This window comes from Leiobunum rupestre, chromosome 9 (genome assembly GCF_980474605.1).
Source record: "Leiobunum rupestre chromosome 9, qqLeiRupe1.1.hap1, whole genome shotgun sequence".
Lineage (NCBI taxonomy): Eukaryota > Metazoa > Arthropoda > Arachnida > Opiliones > Sclerosomatidae > Leiobunum > Leiobunum rupestre.
Window position 1 is genome coordinate 20485758 of NC_143392.1, and position 26790 is coordinate 20512547.

At 33.0% G+C, this 26790-nt stretch overlaps 1 protein-coding gene across 6 annotated transcripts; it reads left to right on the forward strand.

Moving 5' to 3' along the window:
- The first annotated feature begins 1508 nt into the window (after positions 1-1508).
- Positions 1509-25901, forward strand: LOC149926796 (b(0,+)-type amino acid transporter 1-like). 6 transcript variants are annotated; one of them, XM_090158439.1, is made up of 10 exons: positions 1509-1775; positions 18069-18287; positions 20036-20380; positions 21657-21782; positions 21868-21967; positions 22031-22199; positions 22984-23184; positions 23648-23797; positions 23864-24032; positions 25247-25901. In XM_090158439.1, exons 1-10 carry the CDS (start codon positions 1745-1747, stop codon positions 25297-25299), a joined length of 1563 nt encoding a protein of 520 aa, XP_090014565.1. In that variant the 5' UTR covers positions 1509-1744; the 3' UTR covers positions 25300-25901. The 6 variants fall into 6 exon arrangements, with proteins under 6 accessions (XP_090014565.1, XP_090014566.1, XP_090014568.1 ...); XM_090158440.1 differs by lacking the exon at positions 1509-1775 and adding an exon at positions 9455-9653; XM_090158442.1 differs by lacking the exon at positions 1509-1775 and adding an exon at positions 16478-16731.
- Positions 25902-26790: the final 889 nt, after the last annotated feature.

The following is a 26790-nucleotide window of genomic DNA, read 5'->3' on the forward strand; positions in this document are numbered from 1 at the left end:
AGGAGACGACCCGAGGTGATAATCACCGATTTTGTTCAAACTCGGGTATAGTGTACACCTCCATGTACCTTAAAAAACCTGCAAGGGAAACGTTGCGACGGGCTTTCGTTTTGCCATGGCAACCGAAAACGTTTTTGACAACATGATTTGGGATTTTTCCATTGAAAATAACATGGGAATCTGAAGGGTTTTAAGGGTCCCCCTGTGAAACTTTAAAAAAATGAAAATTGATTTTAAAAATTTAATTTAATCAAGTTTAAATCCAATTTGGTCAATTGTGGGACCCTCGAGTCAATAGTTGAATCACAGATACAAATAAATCTTAGTTTATAAATTCTTTTAATTTGCACCGTTAATGGATCAAATTTAAATGTTACTATTTCAAGTTCACCACCAAATTCATATTAATAGATTCTTGAAGTTTGTATTTGTTTTTCAGACATTGCTAAAACCCTCAAAGATTCAATTAGTTGTTCAAAATCTGTGACACTTCAAAGATATATCTTAAATAAACAATTGATGAAAATAATAACTTTGTATAAATTATCAAATGATAACAAGATTTAGGTTTAAATAATTTCTTATTAAATTATTAAAACATAGCGGGTTCCATAGTACAATACGCCACTTCAGAATTCCATTTAGCTCCAACTTTGGTCGTTTTTAGAGAGCCAATATTAAAATTTATCCCTAAGTATAAATAAATATTTTTAATTACGCCTATTATGAAAATACTGTATGGTCTACTTTCGCGCTATTTCAAGCTGAACTCTATTAATTTTGTATTTTAACTTATAAAATTAATTTTTAAGTGTAGAACAGCCTCTTGTTTAGTGACTAAAATAATTTTGATAATTTAAAATTTTAAAGTATTTAAGTTATGAAGTTTTAATTCGGACCCCCGGAGCTAAACAAGTTGGGCAAGTGCCCAATCTACCCTTTAGTTATGACCTTATATCTCGTTAACTATTAATATTAGAATTATCAAGATTATTTTAAGCCTTAGAGGAAGGTTGAGCCTAATAAAAAAAATGTAATTAAATTATGTAATTGTTAAAACAGAAACGTTCAACTTGAACGAAAAAGAGGCTTTTACTGTATTCTTCCCCCTTAATGCAACAAAACAAGGGAATATATTTTACCCAAAAATATGTCCTACCCTAAACGGAACGGTAAACTGAACCCCCCTAAAAATGCCAGCAAACGGAATCCACCCAAAACAGGAAAAGTTTCGAACAATCTTGAACTAGAAAAAATAAAAGATAGCGCGGCAAAACACGCTGTAGAAGAAATTTATTTAAGAGGCCAAAACGAACTTAAAAATCAAGGACCCAGGCCTATAAGCGGAGGACGAGGGGGGACACCCGAAAAGTGACGGGGGGTATTTCGCCAATAAGCCGCGGAAAAACTAGACACACAATTAAATATTGCGCGTTGTTAGAGGTCAGCCGATAATAGGAGCGAGTCCCCCAAAAAATGTTACGAGTGAAAGCCACGTGATGAACTTCTCAAAAACAGTTTTCTTTCGCTTTCTTAATTCAATATACGTTATTTCGTGTTCGTAGGTTATACTCCAAGACTGGAAGCGTTTTCGTCTAAATAAACTTTGAAGTTTCGAAGAGGACGAATGGATACGTGACAGCGTCAACCGTGAGAAAGCTTAACTGTGATATCGAGCGAACTACCCAAACAACGCGGATTCTATACTCTACTTTCCATTTTATCGACCAAAAGAAAGTTCAACATGACAGTGACGAAATATGGAAGCCTTTCCCGTAAGTTTTTATCTCATTTTATTCATCTTATACATTAAGTAGTATCAGACGTACATAATATATATTTTACGAGAGAAGTGTACCTGAGGAAAAATTGTGCTAGGTGAAATTCATGAAATAATGAATTGATAAAAATAATAAATATCCAAAATAATGTTTATGAATAAGTAAATTTGTTTCAATTTCTACTAAGTGAATTTATTTTAACTTCTACTCAGTGAATTTATTTTAACTTCTACTCAGTGAATTTATTTTAAATTCTACTAAGTAAATTTATTTTAACTTCTACTCAGTGAATTTATTTTAACTTCTACTCAGTGAATTTATTTTAAATTCTACTAAGTAAATTTATTTTAACTTCTACTCAGTGAATTTATTTTAACTTCTACTCAGTGAATTTATTTTAACTTCTACTCAGTGAATTTATTTTAACTTCTACTCAGTGAATTTATTTTAACTTCTACTCAGTGAATTTATTTTAACTTCTACTCAGTGAATTTATTTTAACTTCTACTCAGTGAATTTATTTTAACTTCTACTCAGTGAATTTATTTTAACTTCTACTCAGTGAATTTATTTTAACTTCTACTCAGTGAATTTATTTTAACTTCTACTCAGTAAATTTATTTTAACTTCTACTAAGTAAATTTATTTTAACTTCTACTAAGTAAATTTATTTTAACTTCTACTCAGTAAATTTATTTTAACTTCTACTCAGTGAATTTATTTTAACTTCTACTAAGTAAATTTATTTTAACTTCTACTAAGTAAATTTATTTTAACTTCTACTAAGTAAATTTATTTTAACTTCTACTAAGTAAATTTATTTTAACTTCTACTAAGTAAATTTATTTTAACTTCTACTAAGTAAATTTATTTTAACTTCTACTAAGTAAATTTATTTTAACTTCTACTCAGTGAATTTATTTTAACTTCTACTCAGTGAATTTATTTTAAATTCTACTAAGTAAATTTATTTTAACTTCTACTCAGTGAATTTATTTTAACTTCTACTCAGTGAATTTATTTTAACTTCTACTCAGTGAATTTATTTTAACTTCTACTCAGTGAATTTATTTTAACTTCTACTCAGTGAATTTATTTTAAATTCTACTAAGTAAATTTATTTTAACTTCTACTCAGTGAATTTATTTTAACTTCTACTCAGTGAATTTATTTTAAATTCTACTAAGTAAATTTATTTTAACTTCTACTCAGTGAATTTATTTTAACTTCTACTCAGTGAATTTATTTTAACTTCTACTCAGTGAATTTATTTTAACTTCTACTCAGTGAATTTATTTTAACTTCTACTCAGTGAATTTATTTTAACTTCTACTCAGTGAATTTATTTTAACTTCTACTCAGTGAATTTATTTTAACTTCTACTCAGTGAATTTATTTTAACTTCTACTCAGTGAATTTATTTTAACTTCTACTCAGTGAATTTATTTTAACTTCTACTCAGTAAATTTATTTTAACTTCTACTAAGTAAATTTATTTTAACTTCTACTAAGTAAATTTATTTTAACTTCTACTCAGTGAATTTATTTTAACTTCTACTAAGTAAATTTATTTTAACTTCTACTAAGTAAATTTATTTTAACTTCTACTAAGTAAATTTATTTTAACTTCTACTAAGTAAATTTATTTTAACTTCTACTAAGTAAATTTATTTTAACTTCTACTAAGTAAATTTATTTTAACTTCTACTCAGTGAATTTATTTTAACTTCTACTCAGTGAATTTATTTTAAATTCTACTAAGTAAATTTATTTTAACTTCTACTCAGTGAATTTATTTTAACTTCTACTCAGTGAATTTATTTTAACTTCTACTCAGTGAATTTATTTTAACTTCTACTCAGTGAATTTATTTTAACTTCTACTCAGTGAATTTATTTTAACTTCTACTCAGTGAATTTATTTTAACTTCTACTCAGTGAATTTATTTTAACTTCTACTCAGTGAATTTATTTTAACTTCTACTCAGTGAATTTATTTTAACTTCTACTCAGTGAATTTATTTTAACTTCTACTCAGTGAATTTATTTTAACTTCTACTCAGTGAATTTATTTTAACTTCTACTAAGTAAATTTATTTTAACTAATACTAAGTAAATTTATTTTAACTAATACTAAGTAAATTTCTTCTACTAAGTAAATTTATTTTAATTTTTACATTTTACATTGCTATTTAAATCATATTAAAAACTTCCTCGATACTTCTCACTTAAAACGTATGTAATATACTTCTGGTAGTAGCACTTGGAATGTTTAAGGCATTAGCTATTTTAACAATTTAAAATATGGAGCGCATCTAGAGCATTATAAATAATTTTAAAACCCAGCGTAAACGAATCCGGGTTTCTTAAATCGATTTTTGGTAAGTTTATTATTTGATTGAACGTCTTACATTTTTTTCTGAGGTGGCGTTCAACCAGTGAATTTGTGGCGTTAGATATTAAAATTGCGTACATATATTAATACCTGGAAATATTTTTATAGGATAAGGCAGCTTTAGAATTTAACCGTTACCTAAAAATATGTTATTTATCGCCATAAAGGTTGGTTTAGGACTGGTTTTATTAACAACTTATCTGAAAGGTTTATAATATAAATGATTTGAAGATAACGTAACTATATATAACTTGGATAAAATCCATCGCCGTGCTGCCATCTACCGGCGCTACCCTGAACTAATACAGACAGGAAGGGCAAGTTTGAGTTACGGTGTTTGGTTACTGAGAATGGCGATAAGGAAACTTAAGTTAGTTCGTATTGATAGATTTATTGTTTCTAAGGCTCAATAAATTAAAAGAGTAAATGAAAATATTACTCCCACCACGCCATTATACGATTTCATTTCCTCGTACATATTTTTGAACTAATTAAAATTAAACTTTCCTATAGAAATTCTAATGAATCCTTTATAGTTGAGTTCTATAGACACTTTGCGTGCCTCAGTAGCCTTTAAAGTATTCTATAGAAATTTAAAAAAATGTTTAAATATAAGTTTTTAAAATGATTCTTTAATTATAAAGGGTTTCTTAAAATAATAATTAAATTCTAAAGTTAATAATTTCTCTAAAATTATTCTAAAAATATTAATTTTAAAGCGAGTAATTGTTATAAAATTATTCTAGAAGTAGTAAATAATTCTAAAGCGAGTAATTGCTATAAAATTATTCTAAAAATATTAATTTTAAAGCGAGTAATTGCTATAAAATTATTCTATAAGTAGTAAATAATTCTAAAGCGAGTAATTGCTATAAAATTATTCTATAAGTAGTAAATAATTCTAAAGCGAGTAATTGCTATAAAATTATTCTATAAGTAGTAAATAATTCTAAAGTGAGTAATTGCTATAAAATTATTCTCAAATTAGTAAGTAATTCTAAAGCGAGTTATTGCTCTAAATTTATTCTAAAGGTATTCAGTACTTCTATAGCTAGTCATTGCTTTAAAATTATTACTAGAGTATATTCTAATGCGAATAATTGCTCTAAAATTATTTCTAGAGGATATTAATGCTAATAATTGCTCTAAAATTATTTCTAGAGGATATTCTAATGCGAATAATTGCTCTAAAATTATTACTAGAGGATATTCTAATGCGAATAATTACTCTAAAATTATTACTAGAGGATATTCTAATGCGAATAATTACTCTAAAATTATTACTAGAGGGTATTCTAAAGCGAATAATTGCTCTAAAATTATTCTAAAGCTTATAACAATGCTCGTTATAATGCGAATAGTTGTTCTTAAGTTATTTTTAAAGGATATTCTAATTCGAATAATGGCTCTAAAATTATTCTAAATGTTATTATAATGCGAATAGTTACTCTAGAGTACTTCTAAAGGATATTCTAATATGCATAATTGGTCTAAAAATATTCTAAAGCTATTTAGTTATTCTAAAGGGATTAATTGTTCCAAAATTATTTTGAATCTTTTAAGGATATCTAAAGCACGTAATTTCACCAACAATATTCTAAAGGTTTTAAGTTATTCTAAAGCAAATATCTTTAGTAAAATAACCCAAGCTTTTATAGATTTTGGCCCCTAAATTGTTTTAAATTTATCTATATTTGTCTTTAGAAAATGTTCTCATGTATTTACTCTGATTTAACGACCAAATTTAACCCACTATTTGATAGCCTTAATTATTTAATTAGTTCTTCTCTTCCTTCGTAAACCGGATTATCAATATCTGATAAGCTTTATCCGCACTGCAGAATATAAACATTGTCCATCTGGGAAACGCCGAGTGGGGTCTAATGAAAGTTGAAAATATCGAATATATTTCCAATAATATTTAATTAGAAATGAGCTGGAAACACTTCGACACCTCAGAGCAAAGCTGAAGTAACTCTAAAAATGCCTAAATTTGATGCAAATAAAATATTTTTTAATGTTTAGAATAATAATCTAGTAATAATAAAATAATAATATTAAAATGAAGTAATGCGAAAGTCAAGCAACGCTAAAAATACATATTTTATGAAAATGAAATTTAATTTTAATTAAAATAATGATAATCTAATAATAATAAACTATTAATAGTAAAATAATAATAATAATAATTATAGTAGAATAATAAAAACGACTAAATTTACACATTTTACTAAAATATTAATTATTATGAGAATAATAATTATTTTAATAAAATGAGCAAATTTTTATGATTAAACTTATCTGAATCAATAATAATACATAATAATAGCAAAATAATAACCCTAAAGTAATAATAAAATAATACAAAATAATAAAATAACACAAAAATAATAATCAAATAACGCAAAAATAATAATCAAATAACAAAAAATAACACAAATAATATTAATAACACAAATAATATTAATAACACAAATAATAATAATATTATACATAAAATAAAAAATACAAAAAAAGTAAAATAATAACACAAATAATAATAATAAAATACAAAAAAAAGTAAAATAATAACACAAATAATAATAATAAAATACAAAAAAATAATAAAATACAAAAAAATAATAAAATACAAAAAAATAATAATAAAATACAAAAAGTAATAATAATAATACTAAAAGTAATAACAATAATACTAAAAGTAATAACAATAATACTAAAAGTAATAACAATAATACTAAAAGTAATAACAATAATACAAAAAGTAATAACAATAATACAAAAAGTAATAACAATTAAATAATCCAAAAAATAATAAAATATCATAATAATAACAATACAAAAATAATAAAATATTATAATAATAACAATAATACAAAAATAATAAAATATTATAATAATAACAATAATACAAAAATAATAAAATATTATAATAATAACAATAATACAAAAATAATAAAATATTATAATAATAACAATAATACAAAAATAATAAAATATTATAATAATAACAATAATACAAAAAAATAATAAAATATCATAATAATGGAATGGAATAACAATAATACAAAAAGTAATAACAATAATACAAAAAGTAATAACAATAATACAAAAAGTAATAACAATAATACAAAAAGTAATAACAATAATACAAAAAGTAATAACAATAATACAAAAAGTAATAACAATAATACAAAAAGTAATAACAATAATACAAAAAGTAATAACAATAATACAAAAAGTAATAACAATAATACAAAAAGTAATAACAATAATACAAAAAGTAATAACAATAATACAAAAAGTAATAACAATAATACAAAAAGTAATAACAATAATACAAAAAGTAATAACAATAATACAAAAAGTAATAACGATAATACAAAAAGTAATAACGATAATACAAAAAGTAATAACGATAATACAAAAAGTAATAACGATAATACAAAAAGTAATAACGATAATACAAAAAGTAATAAAGATAATACAAAAAGTAATAAAGATAATACAAAAAGTAATAAAGATAATACAAAAAATAATAAAATATCATAATAACAATGATACAAAAAATAATAAAATATTATAATAATAACAATAATACAAAAAAAAATTATAATAATGGAATGGAATAACAATAATACAAAAAAATATCATAATAATGGAATGGAATAACAATAATAATAATAACAATAATAATAATAAAGTAAAAGAAGCCTCTTTTTTCGAATTAATTAAAAAGTCGCGTATCTGGACTTAGTTGGCTTTTGCTTTCAGGAAGAGACGTTCGATAGAGGCTCAATAGTAGTAGTATAGAAGGAAGTGAATGAATATCGGGGGGTGCGAACGGGGGAGGATATGAAACCTTAAAAAGACGTAACGCGATGGCCATGGGGGGCCCTGCGCTTGCTAATCAAAATGCGCTCAATATGAAAGAGCCTGTACGATACGCTTGCCCGACAAACACGTCAATATTTGGATTGCCCTTAGTGCACCGTCAGGGCTAAAACGTTGCAAATTACGATAAAACCCCATCTACTGATCCTAAATGGAACTATTTAATTAAACGAAAAATTTTGACATTCTCAACCCCTAAACGTAATAACTTAAATACAATCAATAATGATCAAACAATTCTATATTTTGAGCACGGAAATTTCAAAAAAGATCAGAGTTTGAAAAACGGTGGACTGATTTAAAATATTGGGATTTTATTGATTTGATTTCTAAATTTTGGTCCCAGATTTTGATATTTTAGCCTGGATATTGAGATTTTAATCTTATATTTTGAGATTTTATGCCAAGATTTTGTTACGTTTATGCAAAGTTTTTGACTTTTTGTTATGTTTAGCCCTGACTTTGAGATTCTGGATTTTAGACCAGAAGTCACCAGATTTTGATATTTTATGCCAAGATTTTTAGCCCTGAATTTTACATTTTTAGCCCTGATTTTCCGTTTTTTAGACCAGATTTTTGTATCCGATTTATTTAAAATTTTCAAAATACAATTTTCTAGAAATTGACCGAATTTGAAATGACGTTTTTGCGCGCGACGCTACTACTAAATGTCTTGAGCCCACAGCATCATCTACCTGCTTCTTTGCCCAAAAACATGCCGCGTTATTTTCACGCGCAAAAGGAATATTAAATACCGCCAATTGCACTTGACTTTTGTCAAACTTCCAACCGCTTGAGTTACACGTAATCGCTATTGAAAACAATGAAAAGCCGAGATAAAACATATTAGCTCTATCCCACGCCATAGTCAAGCCGGAGACAACATATAGATGAAGGGGCGGAGGCCATGTGGTGGGGGGGAGGGGGGAGGGGGGAGGCCGTGTGGTGGGGGGAGGAGAGTTTAGCACGTGACTAATACACAGCAAATGCCAGATGGGGCTTCATTCTCCATAACTAGTATAGACGCCGGTTGTTGACTTCCCCGTCATACGCGCGTGCTCTACGGCGAAGGCAAACCCACGCCAACATGACGAAATAATCGCGCTAAGTTACAAGTACGTTTACACTGTACAGCAATTGAACAATTGTCAACAATAGCAAAATACAAATACCAGAAGATGGCGATATAGCTGTAAAATAAAAACAAATGTTGCTTCCTGTGGAAGTAAACCGTACAAGGCCCTAAAATAATTACCAATTTTATTTATCTAAAAGTCCTAACTTTCATTTAGTGGAAAGTAGTGATATCTAATCGAAAACGAACTGAACCGAAACTTGAAATATAAACTAGTTTTTCTTATTCATTAGAGGAACGCGCGAGCCTGGAAAAAAATATACATGTATGGCTTAGTAGAAGCAGTCTACGCAATCAAAAGTATGCTAGTGCTGTAAGAATGTATAGTGTCAAGTTTTCGGTGGTAAAAAATGCGTTCCCCCCTTTTCCGAAATAGTGCTAGTTTAGAGTTTGGGCGCGAGTAGACGCTCGGTTTTCAAGCTCGTCAGATTCTCATTTTCTATCCACAACCAGTAAGTTTCGCTTTCATTTATTAATATTATTAATAGACACGCGTTCTTTGTTATACTTAATTAAAGAAACGCTACGTGTTAATATTTAATTTAGCTTGTTAGAAGTAAATTCTCGATGTAACGTCGAAAAATATGAAGCCTTTGATATCATTGAGAGGTGTACGTATACCGGTTTTTTGGCGCGGCGGAGACACGTGGACTCGTTTTCAATATGGTTACTATAAATACTGCCGCGTTATTTTAGTCGCTTTTTCGGGAATAGGCGAAATTTTTTTCTATTGCACCTAATTTTACTGTTTTTTTTATTTAAATATTAGCTTATTTATTGTACTTTTTTCTGGTTTTTAATGATGTCGGATTAATTTTTTTAAATTGTTAATCCGGGGGGAAATATGATGAAATACCTGGCGGCGTCAGCTTGATGTCAACCTACTTTTATTCAAGGCAATTAACACCCATTTTTATTTTTTTGGTCATGTTACATATTTTGCTTAAAGCGACAATAACGTAACTACAAAAATTGGGAAGTTTTTGGTTTGAGTATTACGGTAAGATTCGACGTATTTTAATTTATTAAAAATACACAATTTTGAATAGATTTAGATATCTTTGATTTTATAACCTGCATTGCCTGAAGGTGCCTTTCCCACCAATTCTGGGATCTTAGCCATTTGAGTCGTCTACCTCAAAAATACACAATTTTAGCCCCACTGCGATTAATATTAAATAACGTAACGCAAAGACAAATTTAAAAAAGCAAAATAGTGAACTAGATTTAAACGTAACGTATCAGTAACTTCGAAAGAAAAAGTGGTCGAAAAAAGAAAATTTTTCTGGAAACATTTCAAATTATGCGGCTAAATTATTCATGACACGAGTTTAAAAAAACTGCGTTAAAAATAAAAAAATTTGGGCAGACCCCTGTCTACAAATTTGCCAAGCTGTTTTGCAAAAGACGTTTCTTGAAATAAGGTCGTTTCTTTTGTCTTCAACAATTGGATCCGCAAAAAATGCAATAAAATAAGTCTTGGCATCTGTCGACTGAAATTAATAATATTGATATAATTTATAGGCGCGTACAGTTCAACAATAGACATGATAAGCCTGATACAAGTTACCTTTACACTTTTTCCAGTAGTGGCTTAACCTGACTAATATATCATGTCTAAATTAAAATGTAAATTCATCGTTCTTTTACAATTCTACACAATGAAAAATTAATCTGAATTAAATATTCAAAACGTATTTTGTACAAACATTTTATCATTTTAGTGTCTTTAGCAAAGTTGTTTCATAAATATTTCGCGTTCTAAAATATGTCAATGCCATTGGTTTACCACCCCGTAAAAAGAGGGCAGTCTGACAGGTAGTACAGGTAGATATGTCGTATGGGTAGAAAATAAATATGCTTGCAATTCAGTAACGCGCTGATTTAGCATTGTCGATGGAATGCGTAGAAATTGAAAAGTTTTCAATTGACCAACGTGAAGTAAAAATACGACAAACAAATTATGTAAATTATTATAAACATATTTCACTTATATAGAAGAATATTCATCTTTAATTGGTCGGTTAGGGAAAACGTTCACGTGCATAAATTCCACCACGCAAAAAAAATAATTTATGGGAATGTAAAGTAGGCGATAGGACGCAAAAAATCCCAGTTAGGCCTAACCACGGCCAACTTTGATCTCTCGCGCTACAGCGGCCATCTCATTCGTTGACGTTTCTGTGTTAACCTATGAGCAAAAGATGTGCATGACGTGAGCGCCCCTAGCGGATTATTATTTTTAGAATAGTTTTTACATTGAAGTCAATATAACAACCGAGCGTGGCGCTGAACTCCTACACGTTATACTACAGTTTATAAGGGGAAAATCCTTGCTCGCAGAATGTCGACGAATGTGTTGGCCGCTGTAGCGCGAACAGCGCGTGATCAAAGTTGGCCGTGGCCAAACACAATTTCTTTGCTTCACGACGTTTAAAGGCTGATTTTCATTAGTAAAGTAGGAGATTCGCTTGATGACTTAGGCCTAAGGTGGTGCCTTGGGTATTAGCCTAGCTGATTATTATTATTATTATTATTATTATTATTCAAAAGTGGATCAACGAAATTATCTTTGGTCCCGCTATGAGCTCTGTTGATAGACTTTTAGAGTGTAAAGTGCGTAGAAACCTCAATTCCTACCATCTTATGCAAAGTAGAAACGCGTGTGCTTGTCGCCTGGGACTTTCCACTAGCTTAGATGAAAATTTATCGTTCGAAGAAGATTGTACTAAACAACTCACTGCGTAAACTGGTAGGAAAACGCCTGTTTTAGTATTCTGAGTGTTTAATAGGATATATGAAATTACTGCGCTTACAATCACTACCCCTAATTTCTAAAACCCAATAAGACTGGTTTTCACTAGGGCAAACACGCCATGACGCAAAAAATCCTCGTAAAGGCTAGTTTACACTAGGGCGAAAACGTCGCAATGGTTACGGTTGACGCAAAACAATTGCATTAGGCCTAACGGGGATTTTTTGCGTCAACGTTCACCGTCATAGAGTTTTCATCCTAGTGAAAACTAGCCTTTAGGATTAATACAATTTTTTGCGTCGTGGCGGGAAAACCAGCCTTTAAACGCCGTGACGGATAGAACATCGACGCAAAAAATGCCTTAAGCCTAACGAGGACATTTTGCGTCAATATTCACCGTTGCCTAGCTTTTATTCGCAATGGGAGAAAAACTGTGATCTAGTCATGCAAACCCACGCAACATTACGAAAGAGACAAGCAGTATTTGATTATTTTAAATATAGGTCGAAAGAACGTCGACACTGCGCGAGGTCGAATACTTTTCGAACAATGTAAACAACGGATCATGAGAACGGGAGCACAAATAAGTAACCCTTCGTAGATTTATCACTAACACGATTGACACAGCAAAACAGATTATCACTCTCCAACTATAGATTTATCTGATAAACCGAAATTTTAAAATTTCTAGACTAAACCTTAAAGCTTGCGTAAAACAATGTGTAATAGGAATATTATCTTGTAATTTGAATATCTCAACCCCTTTAAACACTTGACAAGAACGAGAATCTAGGCGCGATACAAAACCCTAATCTCCGAATTGTAGCGTCATTTCGTGGTTTCCAACTTGATCTTTTATCGTGAAATTTTCAAAGTCTGGAAACTCGATCCACGATATGATGCCTCTCACTCAGCATCCAATATCAAAGACGCGTATTTTTCCGTAACGAAGATGAAACCGCGTATCGGTAATGTTGCAACTAATCAAAAGGCCTTATTAATGACCCTTAAATATCTACTACAAGTTAGAGGGGAAAACTAACAGGGTCATCTATAGTGACGCCCGATAAAATAAATTAGGTTAACCAATTTTAAACAATTTAGGTATAAAGCGAAATCACGCGATAACTTCCAGACTTTTATCTATAATTAATGATTTGTAATTGTCAAAATGGAGATTTCAATTTCTTCAAGTTTCCTTTATGCATCAAGGTCTTATTTTCGTCTATACGAGATATCGGATAGTTAAAAATCAGCTTTTTAAACCATTTTATTCGTGTTTTTTTTTCGCACCAAAACGAGCCAAATGTATAAAGTTTATTGGTTTATCGTTAATAAGATTATTGTAAGCTTAATCTCAACGTCCTTTTAATTCGCGACCGCAAACTATCGCAACGCCCCCTTTGATTCGCCACTGAAACCTAGATAGTTAGCGGCTAAAGCAGACGCTATTAAAGCTGGTTTTCATTAGGGCAAAAACGCCAAGATGTTGAACATCGACGCAAAAAATTCCCGTTAGGCCTAATGCAATATTTTTGCGTCGACTCGTGGCGTTTTTGTCCTAGTTAAAACCAGGCTTAAAGGGATAATGAGATCGGAAAATACAGTACCTTCAAACTATTCAGCTTTCAAAACTACATATTTTTCCAATTTACAGTTATTAGAAAAAATGTAAACTCAAATTTTAAGAAAATAAAAACTACGCCGAAAAAAGCAGACGCCGCCAACGCGAAATCGCCGTGTGTTTTGAAAATCCCGGAATCTGTACGGACGACCAATGAGAAGCGACGTTTTAACTTCAAAAGTCGCCTCTCATTGGGCGTCCGTACAGATAACGGGATTTTTAAAACACACGGCTATTTCGCGTTGGCGGCGTCTGCTTTTTTCGGCGTAGTTTTTATTTTCTTAAAATTTGAGTTGACACTTTTTCTAATGACTGTAAATTGGAAAAATATGTAGTTTTGAAAGCTGAATATTTTGAAGGTACTGTATTTTCCGATTTCATTATCCCTTTAAGTCTTTCCTGGTCGTAATTCGTAAATTTTTCTTTATAAATAAGGATATAATTAATATAGTTTTTGCATCGTTCGCTAGTTTATTTAAGAAAAAACGTTCTTGTGGCTTTTTAATTTGTCTGTAGCAGATGCTAGATCAGAGGCGCTACCTCAGAAAAGCTAGCGCCGTTACGCCACCTAGACTCTTTTCGGTCGCGAATAATAGCGGAATTAAGTAATTAAAATGTGCAATTAAAAAAAATCGCATGTGTTAATTACACCGACGTAATGACAATTATTTTAAATTATAATTAGATGACGTTTTACAATAGATGTTATAATTAGTAAATACCCCTTTTTTAAATTAGTACTATATGTTTATAATTATATTTATCATAAGTTTTGTTCGACTGCAGACTAAGCCATTAGGCCTAAATAGGTTCTCTTGGCTTCATCTTCCTAGAAGTGCTTAGATGTCAATTTCACGTAAATTCACACATAGCGATCAGGGTCGTATTAACACTATTGGGGGCCCTAATTCAGACCTTACTTTTTGACTTGAAATAATAAATTTCAAAAAAATTTATAAACATTTATTTCGAACCTCGGGGGCCCCCCGTGCTATGGGACAGGCTTGATAGCGATCAGTATTTATTTCGACTAATTGACACACTTATATAATTATAGGCTTATGTTAGCACGAACATCGGAAGTGTCACATAATGATACTTCATTTCAGGCAGAAAAGTATATTAGGTCCAAGGCGGGATTACCCTAATACCCACTGACATGTGAAATTGCCTTTTTATCGCGTATGAAGAATCTTACATGTGGACTGACTTGGCAGCGAGTATGAGGTTTAAAGTAATTGCCATACCCGCCACGATTTCAAGGGCTTCCCAAAACGCGTACTAGCTGCTCCTTTTAACAAGGCACTATTATTTGCAGCATGAAATGGTCGACACTAACAAGGTACAATTACAAAATTACCCTTGATGTCTTTGGCGAGACCAATTCCAATTTTTCCGCGTTATTTCCTTTTACGACCATCGAGACTGGTTTCACTTGGGAAGAAAACACCGCGACGGCCAACGTCGACGCAAAAACAAATTTATTAGGCTTAATGCTTGGTTTCCACTAGCGCGCGTAACGACGTAATTTTTTTATCCGCTTAATAAAAATAAGATTAACGGCGTCGACGGAAAAAAATATGTATTCCTAACAGATCTTTCTCGTGCACACCAAAATATTAGGCCTAACGGAGATTTCTTTGCGTCGCCTAATAAAATTATCAGGCCTAACGCTGATTTCAAAATCCGTCAATTATTAGGCCTAACGGAGATTTTTTCTTCACCGTAAAATATTATTAGGCCTAACGGAAATTTATCGCATCGACGGGAAAACAATTACTAGGCCTCTGCTAGCGCGCGTAACAGCACGAATGACAACTTTGGCAAGTAAACAAAAATGCATAATGAAACGCGTACGTTGAATCTACGCCTAATTCTTAGTTACGTAATAGTGCGTCACCCATGCTTTTGGGCGCGTAAAGAAAAATTTATTATTAAGCGCGCTAGCGGAAACTAAGCTTAACGCAGATTTTTTGCGCCAACGCTCGCTGTCGCAGGCGTTTCGGTGATTTCTCGCTTCGTCAAATACATCCTTAAAAACGTATAATTAACAACTACGTTTCAATAAGTGTACGATTATTTTTAAATGCGCAATGTTTACCTTGGCAGAGGTCCCTCCAAACATAAGATAATAACATTGACATTAGAAATAAATTGAGATAAATTTATACATTTCGTTTTTCCGACCCTAAAATCAGAACGACTTAGAACTAAGTAAATTATCAATAATTGAGGTATATCTCAATGATAGATAGTGGACTATATAAAATATAGGTTAATAGTTATTTCTAAAAATGACTTAAGCGGTTTTTCTAATCTATTTCTGGAGAAGTTAAGTCCAGAAATAATCTGACCTAACACACGAATATGTGCTAATGATTCAAACGTGAAATTTAAGAATATTTTAAGTTTTTAGCTTATTGCCTTATGTAATAAGAACATTTGGTTTTTTAACCTAAGAACATTTTTTCGATTTTTTGCAAAACCCTATTTAACAAAGTAGGTCTAACGGAGATTTTTGCGTCACCGAAAACAATTGTTAGGCCTAACGGATATATTTTGCGTCTATGAGAAATAACTAGGCGGAATGGAGATTTTTTGCGTCTTCAAAACATTTTTGGCTTAACGAAGATGTTTTGCGTCTCCCAAAAAAACTATTAGGCTTAACGAAGATATTTTGCGTCTCCAAAAAAATATTAGGTGGAACGGAGATCTTTTGCGTCTGCAAATAAATAAGGCCTATTTTGCGTGAAATTCAAGGATATTTCACATTTTTAGCTCATTGCCATATGTCTGAAGAATATTTGGGTGTTTCTTTTAACATAAGAGAGAAAAAATATTGCGTTATCTGCGTTATTTTCGATTATTTGCAAAACCTTTTTTTCCGAAGTAGTAACCGAATACCTTTCACAAAAACAACTTTCAATGAGGACCACAGTATTACAAACCACGTTTTCTTTCGAATACAGTCGGTCCTTCAATAACATACGCAATCCCCCGCAGTTAATTTTTTAAATAAAAGTTGAATATTTCCCCATTAAAACGTCACTGGAAATAAGGTGAAGTGAATTAAATTAAGCAGCAATTAATATGCAAAAATGATACGCTGAAATACAACACCGGAACGTTATTTTGAATTAAAAGTCTAAAGGTTCCTTTAAAAAATAAGCCTGCCGATTTTCATTTTTCAAAATATATTTAATGGGATAAGGTGAACTCGTACTCAGTAAATCAAATAATATTTGACGTAAAAAATGCCCGTCGGATAGAAAGCAGACGCCGGTTTACACCAGATTACATACCGGTAAAATGTGTGATCACTCCTCAAGGCTAAGTTACGTGTTAAACTTTTAATCGGTCTTTTAAGAAAAAAAACTAACGTAAACCGGTTACATCCAGTTTCTTTCTTAAATATCAAGGTTAGTTTAAAGCTACTTAAAATTGTAAATTGTAAAGGAAATTACAAAGCGAGAACTCCCTTAAAGTCCTTTATTATACCCGCGATCAAGGCTGATTTTTTTTATTAGAAAAATCAATTTTATATTTAAATCGATTCCATTAAAATTTTAATCAAATTTGAATTTTTGAATGACTTTGGTTAAACAGTTATTTTATGTCTCCTTTTCTTGACAATTTGATGGATAATTTTCGTGCACTGGAAATGTACACTAAAATTTAAATTAATCTTAATTAAATTTAATTGGTAATTGTAATTTAGTTGGCTTTGCTACAGAATCTAATTTTGTACATTTTAATAAATATATTGAAGTATAATAGGCGATTTAAGTAACTGATTTAAAAAAATTACTTGATTAAACCGATATTTAAATCTATTTTATTGAAATCAAGCAACCCTACCCACAGTATCCAATAAATATACGGAAAAGGCAGGTAATTTCCTTAGCTTTTGAGGACCTAGTGTTTGTTCCACTAATTTTCAAAACAGTGGAGCGTCTGCCACCTATTGACTATCGGCGATACTAAACACTACTTAAATTCTTTAAATTTCGTTTTTTAATTAACTAAATTGTGTTAATTAATTCATTTTTGAAATTTTGGAAAGGATTCGAATAAATATTTGTTAAGCGCTTAAAAATCTAAAAGTAGTATTTTTCCCGGCAGATATCGCCTTTGTCGTACCAATTCAGGCGGGAAGCAAATCATAAACTATTACAAATTAATATGTAAATTAATTAACATTATATGCTAACAAAAAACTTTGCCAAAAATTGCGACACTAAGCCCGGTTCTAACCTAAGTAAATTATTTTTTACACCAAAATAATCAGATTAAAAATGCACTTAGAATAATAAAATATTTCCCGAATGGAAAAATTTAATTTGAAGGAAATTTCGCAAGTGATATGAAGTAAGCGAAAACGGTCTTTTTGGCTAGGTACGCGTCAAATTCCTGGGACTAATTTCAATTGAAACGCAGATTCATTTTCCTTTTTTAAATCATTTTTTTTCTCTTTTCAATTTTGCGCAGTGCCAAGAGAGAAGTCGAACAATCACTACAACGATAACTCTGGGAGTTATCAGCGCGCGAATAACACGGAACCATTGCCTTCCCTGTCCATGTCCATGAGGAACCGAAATGGCAGCCTTTCCAGCGACAACAAGGGCGACAAGCCAGCCGAAAAAATTGAAATGGAGAGGACCGTTGGACTATTCAGCGCCGTAGCACTCATCGTAGGCACAATGATTGGTGAGTCACTGGTTCAACTTTTTGCAACTTTAGGAGCACTTGAAATGTTAAAGAAACTATTACAAGACGTGTAGGACAAACAGTCTGTGCATGAACAAGTTATGTGTAGGACAAACAGTCTGTGCATGGAAAATTACGTTTAGAACAAACAGTCTGTGCATGGAAAATTACGTGTAGAACAAACAGTCTGTGCATGAAAAAGTTACATGTCCATTCCTACACGTTTCCGTTAAGAGTTTTCTAGCACGGGCTTAATCTGATACCAATTTTGGACATCTTTGAACGCTCTCAGTTTGGCAGTTTAATTTCGTTGAATGCAGTAGAATTATAATTTTTGTTAAATAAAATAAGGCCAAGATATTTGATAGTTGAATAGCTATATTAGTTAACAATTAAGTTAATTTTACCCAGGTATAGTTTGAAGTTAAATAACCTTGATTAAATCTACGAAGTAGATCTGTTTTATTTGAAAAAGCGTAGGTGCTAGTCGCGAATTTATAAATAAACAGTTACTTTTTGGGATATTGGCAACGAGTTACGCTCCTTTTTTCAGCGTCACGGCTTTTCGAAAGAAATATATTATTATTGTTTCTGGGCGGTTCTAAAAATAAACCTATCGGGAGCAGCCAAATTTCTTCAGTCGTGATGCAACACCCCGAAGAAGATTTTTCACTATCCACGAGGCACTAGAAACTGGCTTGTGAAATTAACTAGAAGCGTGACTTTTTCACCGGTATAAGATATTTAGTATTTAAATTTAATTAATACACTGCTCTATTAATTACTCAATAACAAACAAATGCGTAATAATTCCACACTTAAAATATGTTAAAAAACCGACTTGTATCTTATCAATTGACACAGAAGTTTTTAAGTTTTTAAATTGTGTAGTATGCTAATGCGAGTGTCTGCTTCGTCCAAGGCACTGTAATAGCGCAAGTTGCTCAAGCTATTATGAAATAGTTGATTGGCTTTTTGTGAATGTCGTTTAACATAAATAATATGATCAAAGGTTATTGTAACATATTTCGGAAATATAATATACGGTAGACTAATCATGTTTTTGTAAAAATTATTAGAAGGAAACATTAACCTTTACAAGTTTACACAGTGGCGGCGCTAGGGGTAGGCCACTGCCTACCTTAAAATTTTGAGGGGCCCCAAAATTATCCTATAAGGGGCCCCAAATTGATCTAGAAAGGGTCTCAAAATTGTCCCAAGAGATAAAATTATTTATAAATAACAATGAAACAATTGTCGATAATGTATTTAGAAATTTTTGAGGTATCTCCTAGTAAATAAAACCAGTTCTGTTATATTTGGACTCGTTTTACTGTTGTTAGAACTTTTTTGTTCGTCAGGTATATCACTACTTTATTTTATTGAAGCATTTCGTTGAGAAAAAAGGGGTCCCGGGTCGGGGGCCCATTTATTTGGTTGGCCTACCCTCGCGAAAATTCCTGGTGCCGCCACTGACATTGTGAGTTTACAACTGTTTTCTGGTGCCATTGTTATTAAGGATATTCTGTATTTTAGTACGCATTGCCACCAATAGATGGCAGACGTAGTCCAGACGAATCGCTTTTCGTTTCGAGTTGCTGGAAGGTGCTCCATCTAGAAACACCTTCCAGAAGCGCTTTGTCAGTTGGTTTTTACTTGCTTTAAATAATAACTTTTTGGTAGAGGATAGATAACAATTTTTATGAAAAATGTATAAAATAACTAATGAAAGTAATGAATTTCTTTAGGTTCTGGAATTTTCGTCTCGCCCAAAGGAGTGATTCAAAGGTCAGGATCCGTGGCCCTCAGTCTGGTCGTATGGGCCGGTTGCGGTATCCTGTCCTTATTCGGGGCCTTGAGTTACGCGGAACTGGGTACAATGATTCCTAAATCGGGTGGCGAGCACGCCTATCTCAACGAGTGCTTCGGCTCCGCCCCTGCCTTCCTCTTCGCCTGGACCACGATGACCATTCTCAAGCCGGCGTCCGTGTCCGTCATGGCTCTGACCTTCGCCGAGTACATCGTCGAGGGCACGGCCGGAGACTGCGCCGACCACGAATGGACTAAGAAGATACTCGCCATTTTGTGTCTATGTACGTTATACCTACCTTTAATCAAATGCCAATAGGGGTTCGAGAATTGGACTGACCAGCTTGCTTGTGCTGTTTTCGTTGCTATCGTAATGAGTCAGAAATGACATTAAAACGCACATGGTAGTCGTAATCCATGACGTGAATTAGTGTTTATTGCACAGGTTTCAACGTCGTGCTTAGTTATGGCGTTTGACTACGATGCTTCGAGCAAGCACCAAATATCCTAGCTTCCGTCTTGGACAAATAAAATACTGGACCAGAATTTAGATTGCGAGCTTGATTCTATTGGAGCAGCGCCGATTGTAGCGCCACGGTATCCGATATTGGAAAGATTTCCACCCAAATATTAAACACTTTTGCAGTATAAGCGGACGACGTTAAACCGAATATCTTTAGCTCATCATCCAACCATGTGCTTTGTATTTGGGTAGAAATGTTTTTATAGTCTGTCGGTAGGAGAAATGGCGGCCGATGCAATTTGAGGAATGGGGTTTTTCCTTATGATTCGGGTTCATTCATTTATTTGTCCATTGTGGAAGAAATAATGTAAAGACCCAATAAAATTGCCGCACCCTAGAAACCTTTTCGGGACCTTTGAGTAGAATTTGAGGCCTACTTGATAATGCTAAATAATCAATGTGATTCGTTTTAATTAAAATGTGATATGTCTTAGCAATAGTAAGAAAAAACTGAGTAAAACAATTAATTTTTGCCTTATTTAATCCTCAAAAATAAGGTAACTACTTTTAACCGCGGCTGAGTACATGATGGCTTTAAAAGTCGCTCGATGACTTAGGCCTAAGGTGGTGCCTTGGCCTAGCTTATTATTATTATATAAAGTACCTGTAATCAGGTTCGGGCAATGGAACTGAAATCTTGAAAAATAGTTCACCCCTCAAATTAAGCTCGTCCAAGACTTACTCCCCTATTAACAGGGTTCATACAAACCTGGAGAACCTGGAAAACCTGGAAATATCAGTGAAACAGATTCTTTCCAAAAAAATCAGGGAGATATCAGGGAAATTTTAAATATTTAACCAAAACCTGGATATATCAGGGAAATTCGTTTGAGTCTGGAAGCGCCTCAATAATTATATATAATGTTTTTCGATTAAACGAAAACATAGGGTGCTTTAGCACCTGGAAATATCAGGGAAATTTCCAGGAGAAAACCTGGAAATATCAGGGAAATTAATTTTATAAATGTTGTATGAACCCTGTATTAACTTTTGCTCAAGCAATGTACAGTTAATAATTTTTCGTATAAATTTGACAGGCACAGTAACTTTCGTCAACTCGTTCAGCGTCACTTTAGCCACTAAACTTCAAAATATCTTCACTTTCGCCAAGCTATTCGCCATTGTCATGGTCGTTGGTGCCGGAGCCTACAAACTTATCCAAGGTAAAATTTCAAAAAATACAAAACAAGGTCGTCACGGGTCGGAAATACAGCAGGAACACCGAAGCTTACACGTTTTTCATTATAGGAAACACTCAATACCTGGCTATGGGATTCACAGACTCGACCACTTCCGTGGCTGACATCGCCACCGCCTTTTATAGCGGTTTATGGGCTTACGATGGATGGTAAGAATTAGTTTTATTGCACTAATACATTGCGAGACAAACTAATTTCTCCAATTTATTTAGGAATAACTTAAATTTCGTCACTGAGGAGTTACAAAATCCGTACGTCAATCTTCCACGCGCCATTATGATTGGAATTCCATTGGTAACCATCTGCTACGTATTAGTCAACGTGGCCTACTTCAGCGTACTCTCCACCATCGAACTACTGGCGTCTGACGCCGTGGCTGTGGTAAGGATTAGAAATAAGTTCATATTGGTTTCGTATATTAAGTGTGTCAGTTAAATCTTTACTCGGAGTAGTTTTTAGAAGGACCACACATTTCTGTGGGACTTAAAGCAACTGTCGGCTCTATCACTGCCCCCTGTATTATGAAAAGGCCCTTATTATTAGAGATGGCAATGAATCTATCCGATTATTCGAAAAAACGACTTTATTGGAGAGCGTGGTGCCATCTATTTATGGCAAAGGAAGTTAAAATTCAAAACAACCAAATGATAAGGTCGTCAGAGAGCCATTGTAGAGTATTATATTTAGACAACTTATACTCTATTTAGTGGACTTCAACCTAAATTATGTATCCCATGTAAAAAATATTGTTGAAAATTACTGTAATTTATGTTATTGACCAATTTACAAACGATTCAAATCAACGCGAGGGGTACCTATAAGTACCGCCTTGTGGATCAAAATGTAGCTTAACTATCTTGTTTTTATTTCGACGCTAGCGACATCTGTTGAAAGAGCTACTCGACGTCGAGTCGACACTTGCTTTAAACCTAAATCTTAAGGCCTAAGACGCGCTTTTTGCCTCGTGGTCATAGATATGCATAGGACCTGCGCGTTATGATTTGTATTGAAGTTGCATACTTTTAACGCTAGAGGCGCTGATTATTTTGGATATGATGTCAATTCTATGTCACTAACTGCCACTCTTATACAATGATAACTAAAGATTTACGCTATTGGCACACCTCTTCTTACAAAGTCTAATTTGGATCCTACCAACTTATAGCGATTTGCCTTCTACGCCTTGGGCCCACTGGCCGTCACGGTACCACTGTTCGTGGCCATCTCTTCTTTCGGATCCACCAACGGAAGTTTCTTCGCCGGAACCCGAGTTGCCTTGGTAGCCGCTCGCGAAGGTCATTCTTTGGAAATGTTCTCCTACATCCACGTCACCCGTTTGACCCCGGCGCCATCCGCCATCTTTCTTGTAAGTTATACTCACTAAAACTACGCTATCTTTTAACATAAACAGTGTTGTAGGGGGTGGGTTGAGAAGTATGCCACTTTTTTTCCCATCTTCCTACGATGAGTTAAAAGAGCGCCAGAGAGTTTCAAAGTGTGGCCTACTAGCCCCTGGAAGTAGCTTGCAACAAGCGCAAAACCAAGCAGCAGGGACTTTAAATACAGTTTAAGTTTACTTTTTTACGCTGGTTACCTCGATTTGTTACAAAGTCCTTTTTTACCTATCACATGAACTCAAGCCTTAATGTTAGCGTTTCCCTGCTGCTTGGTTTAGCTCTGGTTGCAACCTACTTGCAGGGGTTAGTAGGGCACTCTTTGAAGCTCTCTAGCGCTCTTTTAACTCACTCCCTACAACTTCTTAACATTTTTGCATCACCTTTTGAAACACTTGGTATTAAAATATTAATTGGTATAAATTCAATTATCAGGCCATGGTCGCCATTTCCATGATCCTGTTGAGTAACATCAGCAGCTTGATCGACTTCTTCAGTTTCACGGCGTGGCTCTTCTACGGTCTCACCATGCTGTCTCTAATTGTTATGAGAAGAACTAGGAAAGGCCTCAACAGACCTTACACCGTAAGTAGTCCACATACATATTGATTATCAACAAGTGTCTCGGCTTATTTTTTGCGATATTTGCAGGTGCCTTTGGTCATCCCCATCATCGTCCTCATTCTATCAATGTACTTGGTAGTAGCTCCCATCGTCCAAAAACCCCAAATCGAATATTTCTACGCCACCTGCTTCGTATTCTCGGGACTGCTTTTCTACATCCCATTCGTCTACAAAAATATTCGACTCGGTTGCATGAGTAAGAAATCTTTTAAATATATTCACGGTCCCTTTAATAATCGGGAAATTCGTGGTCCCTTTCAGAATTTTCCAGTGCGCTTTCCCTTTAAGTATTTTTAAATTCGAGGTCCCTTTCAGAATTTTCAAGTGCGCTTTCCCTTTAAGTAATTTTAAATAAGCAAGTTTCAATAACCACACCGCCATCTATCGGATTTTTAAATAACAACAAAGGGAAGCCTAAGCGGACGTCATAGATTATCGAGGCCACGCTGACGTATGACGTCAAAGTACCCTCCTCGACTGCTTTTTCGTGTAACTGCGCATGTGTCAGATAATATTGAACTCGCTTATTCGTGGTCCCTTTCACAATTTTCAAGTGCACTTTCCCTTTAAGTACTTTTAAGTTCGTGGTCCCTTTCACAATTTTCAAGTGCACTTTCCCTTTAAGTACTTTTAAGTTCGTGGTCCCTTTCACAATTTTCAAGTGCACTTTCCCTTTAAGTACTTTTAAGTTCGTGGTCCCTTTCACAATTTTCAAGTGCACTTTCCCTTTAAGTACTTTTAAATTCGTGGTCCCTTTCACAATTTTCAAGCACAATTTACCTTTAAAATTTTAAAGTGAGCTCTGCTTTCCACTAATTTAAAAAACCAATTTAGTTTGGTTTTCCCTCCAAAAAATTCACGGTACCTTTTACAATTTTTAAATTCATAGCCCCTTTTAGAGTTTGTGAATGGTCCTTAGAATATGTAAACGCACTTTTATTTTTTTAAATTCATTTCACGGTCCCTTTCAGAATTTTTACGCGCACTTTGTGTGAAGACACGCGTTTTAACAATTATAGCTGAAAACTATTCGTGAGTTCTGAACCGTTCAATTAGTCCCCATGCGCACTATTCGGCAAACAAAATTCTAGAACTACCCAAATGCAAACTATTCGCAGACAAGAACCTCTTGTTGAACCGTTCGGAACCGTTCTAAATGGTACCTGCTCAAGAGCAAGTACTGGTCGGAACTCAAGGTTGAAATCTCTAAAATTCGTCCGCACATCGGGCTGCGTACGTCAAATCGTACGAATCACAACTATTCGTACAAAAGTTCTGAACTATCCAGAACTTTTGCGTGACGTTACAGCTCAGTCCTAGGCCGTTCTCTTAACGGTTCAGAACTCACGAATAGTTTTCAGCTAAAAACTACAATCATTAATGACATTTTCACCATTTTTCTTTGCGCAGGACACTTGACACATTTCGTACAGAAAATACTGAACGTAGCACCTAGTGGGTAAAATATCGACATCGACAATTTAAGAAATAAACAATGGACAATCGGTTATGTTACTGCGTTAACATATAGGAAACGGTTTATAAAAACCTGTATATAATTTGAATACACCGTTTTAGGGGTAAAAACATCGTCGAATACGAAAATGGACTCTCAGACTATAAATTATTGAGCTTAATTAATCTTTAATATATAAATAGCAGAAAAGGACAATTTGCAATTAAGACTATTTAAAACTCCGATACGCGGAGAAAACGCCAAAAAAATGGATCTGATTATTATTTTTTTTATAACATTCCCCGCCCCTTTTCAAGAAAACTTGTTCTAGAAACAAATGTACAAAATAAGTTTCCTTCATATTTATGAAATGATAAATAATTAAAACACTTCGATCATTAAGGAATTTTTACAAGACATTAATATTTACGTCATCAATGACGTCAATGCCCACGAGCTGCATTTAAAAGTTCCTGGATTTGTATAAATATTTGTTATACGTATAGCTATAGAAAAGAAAACTTTTTTCGTCCTGTTTATTTTCGTTCATAAAAAGTATATTTTCATGTGAATTAAGGAAGAAAAATAAAATTATTTTTCTATAAAAAATTTGGCTTTGCTTCCAATAATTCTATTTTCGGAGCTAGACACGAAATTGAAAATAACATAGTAATACCGAGAATGCATTTTAAGTTCGCATTGGAAAATAAGCGCTTTAGCAGCGTTGCCAACTCAGGCCAGAAAATTCTCGATTTTGGAAAACAATATGGGGCGCTTGAAAAATGGCGGTAGCCAAGAATGTTAAAAATCAAAACATGAACATCAAAATAAGAAAATTAAATTGGACTTGTTGAAAACATCTAAGTTGCTACTCCTCTTCTTCATTTTTTATTAGGAAATTCACTGTGGAACGCCAAAATTAAAACAGTTTAAGAGCTGAAAAAGATTCTCATCGACAGATGGCGATGCAAACGTTCGTTTTTTACGCATTCCGGGGCTAACGTCGAAATAAATTGAGGAAGTATTTAAAATAGTAAGAAATATGCTATTTAGAAACTGAGTAAACAGCAAAATTATAGTTTTATTAGTCACGCGATATAATGAACAATGAATAACAAGGTAGGTAACATCAATTAAACTAAATAAAACAAAACAAATCTACTACCAAACTAAAGAGGGTTGAACCAAAGCCCTTATAAAGGGTTGACTTTAAACCCCCAAACTAAATAGGTTGGATTTTAAACCCTAACCTACAAAGGGTGGAGCTTAAGCCCTTTCAGAGGGTTGACTTTAAACCCTGACTTATAAAGGGTTGATTTTTAAACCCTTAACCTATATAGGGTTGGATTAGACCCCCCTAACGGGTTGAGCTTGAACCCTTATAGAGGGTTGAATTTGAAAACCCACCGAACGGGTTGAGGTGAATCCCTAAAGATAGGATTTCCCCCCCCCCCCAACAAGTCTCCCCTCCCCCCTTCTACCGATTTACTGGAGCCGC

Excerpts from the sequence above, each read along its gene's own strand:
- LOC149926796 (XM_090158439.1), top strand. The coding sequence starts at position 1,745 with ATGACAGTGACGAAATATGGAAGCCTTTCCC. Across the intron at positions 20,381-21,656 it reads ACTCGCCATTTTGTGTCTAT|GCACAGTAACTTTCGTCAAC; the intron begins GTACGTTATACC and ends TAAATTTGACAG. Across the intron at positions 23,798-23,863 it reads GCCTCAACAGACCTTACACC|GTGCCTTTGGTCATCCCCAT; the intron begins GTAAGTAGTCCA and ends CGATATTTGCAG.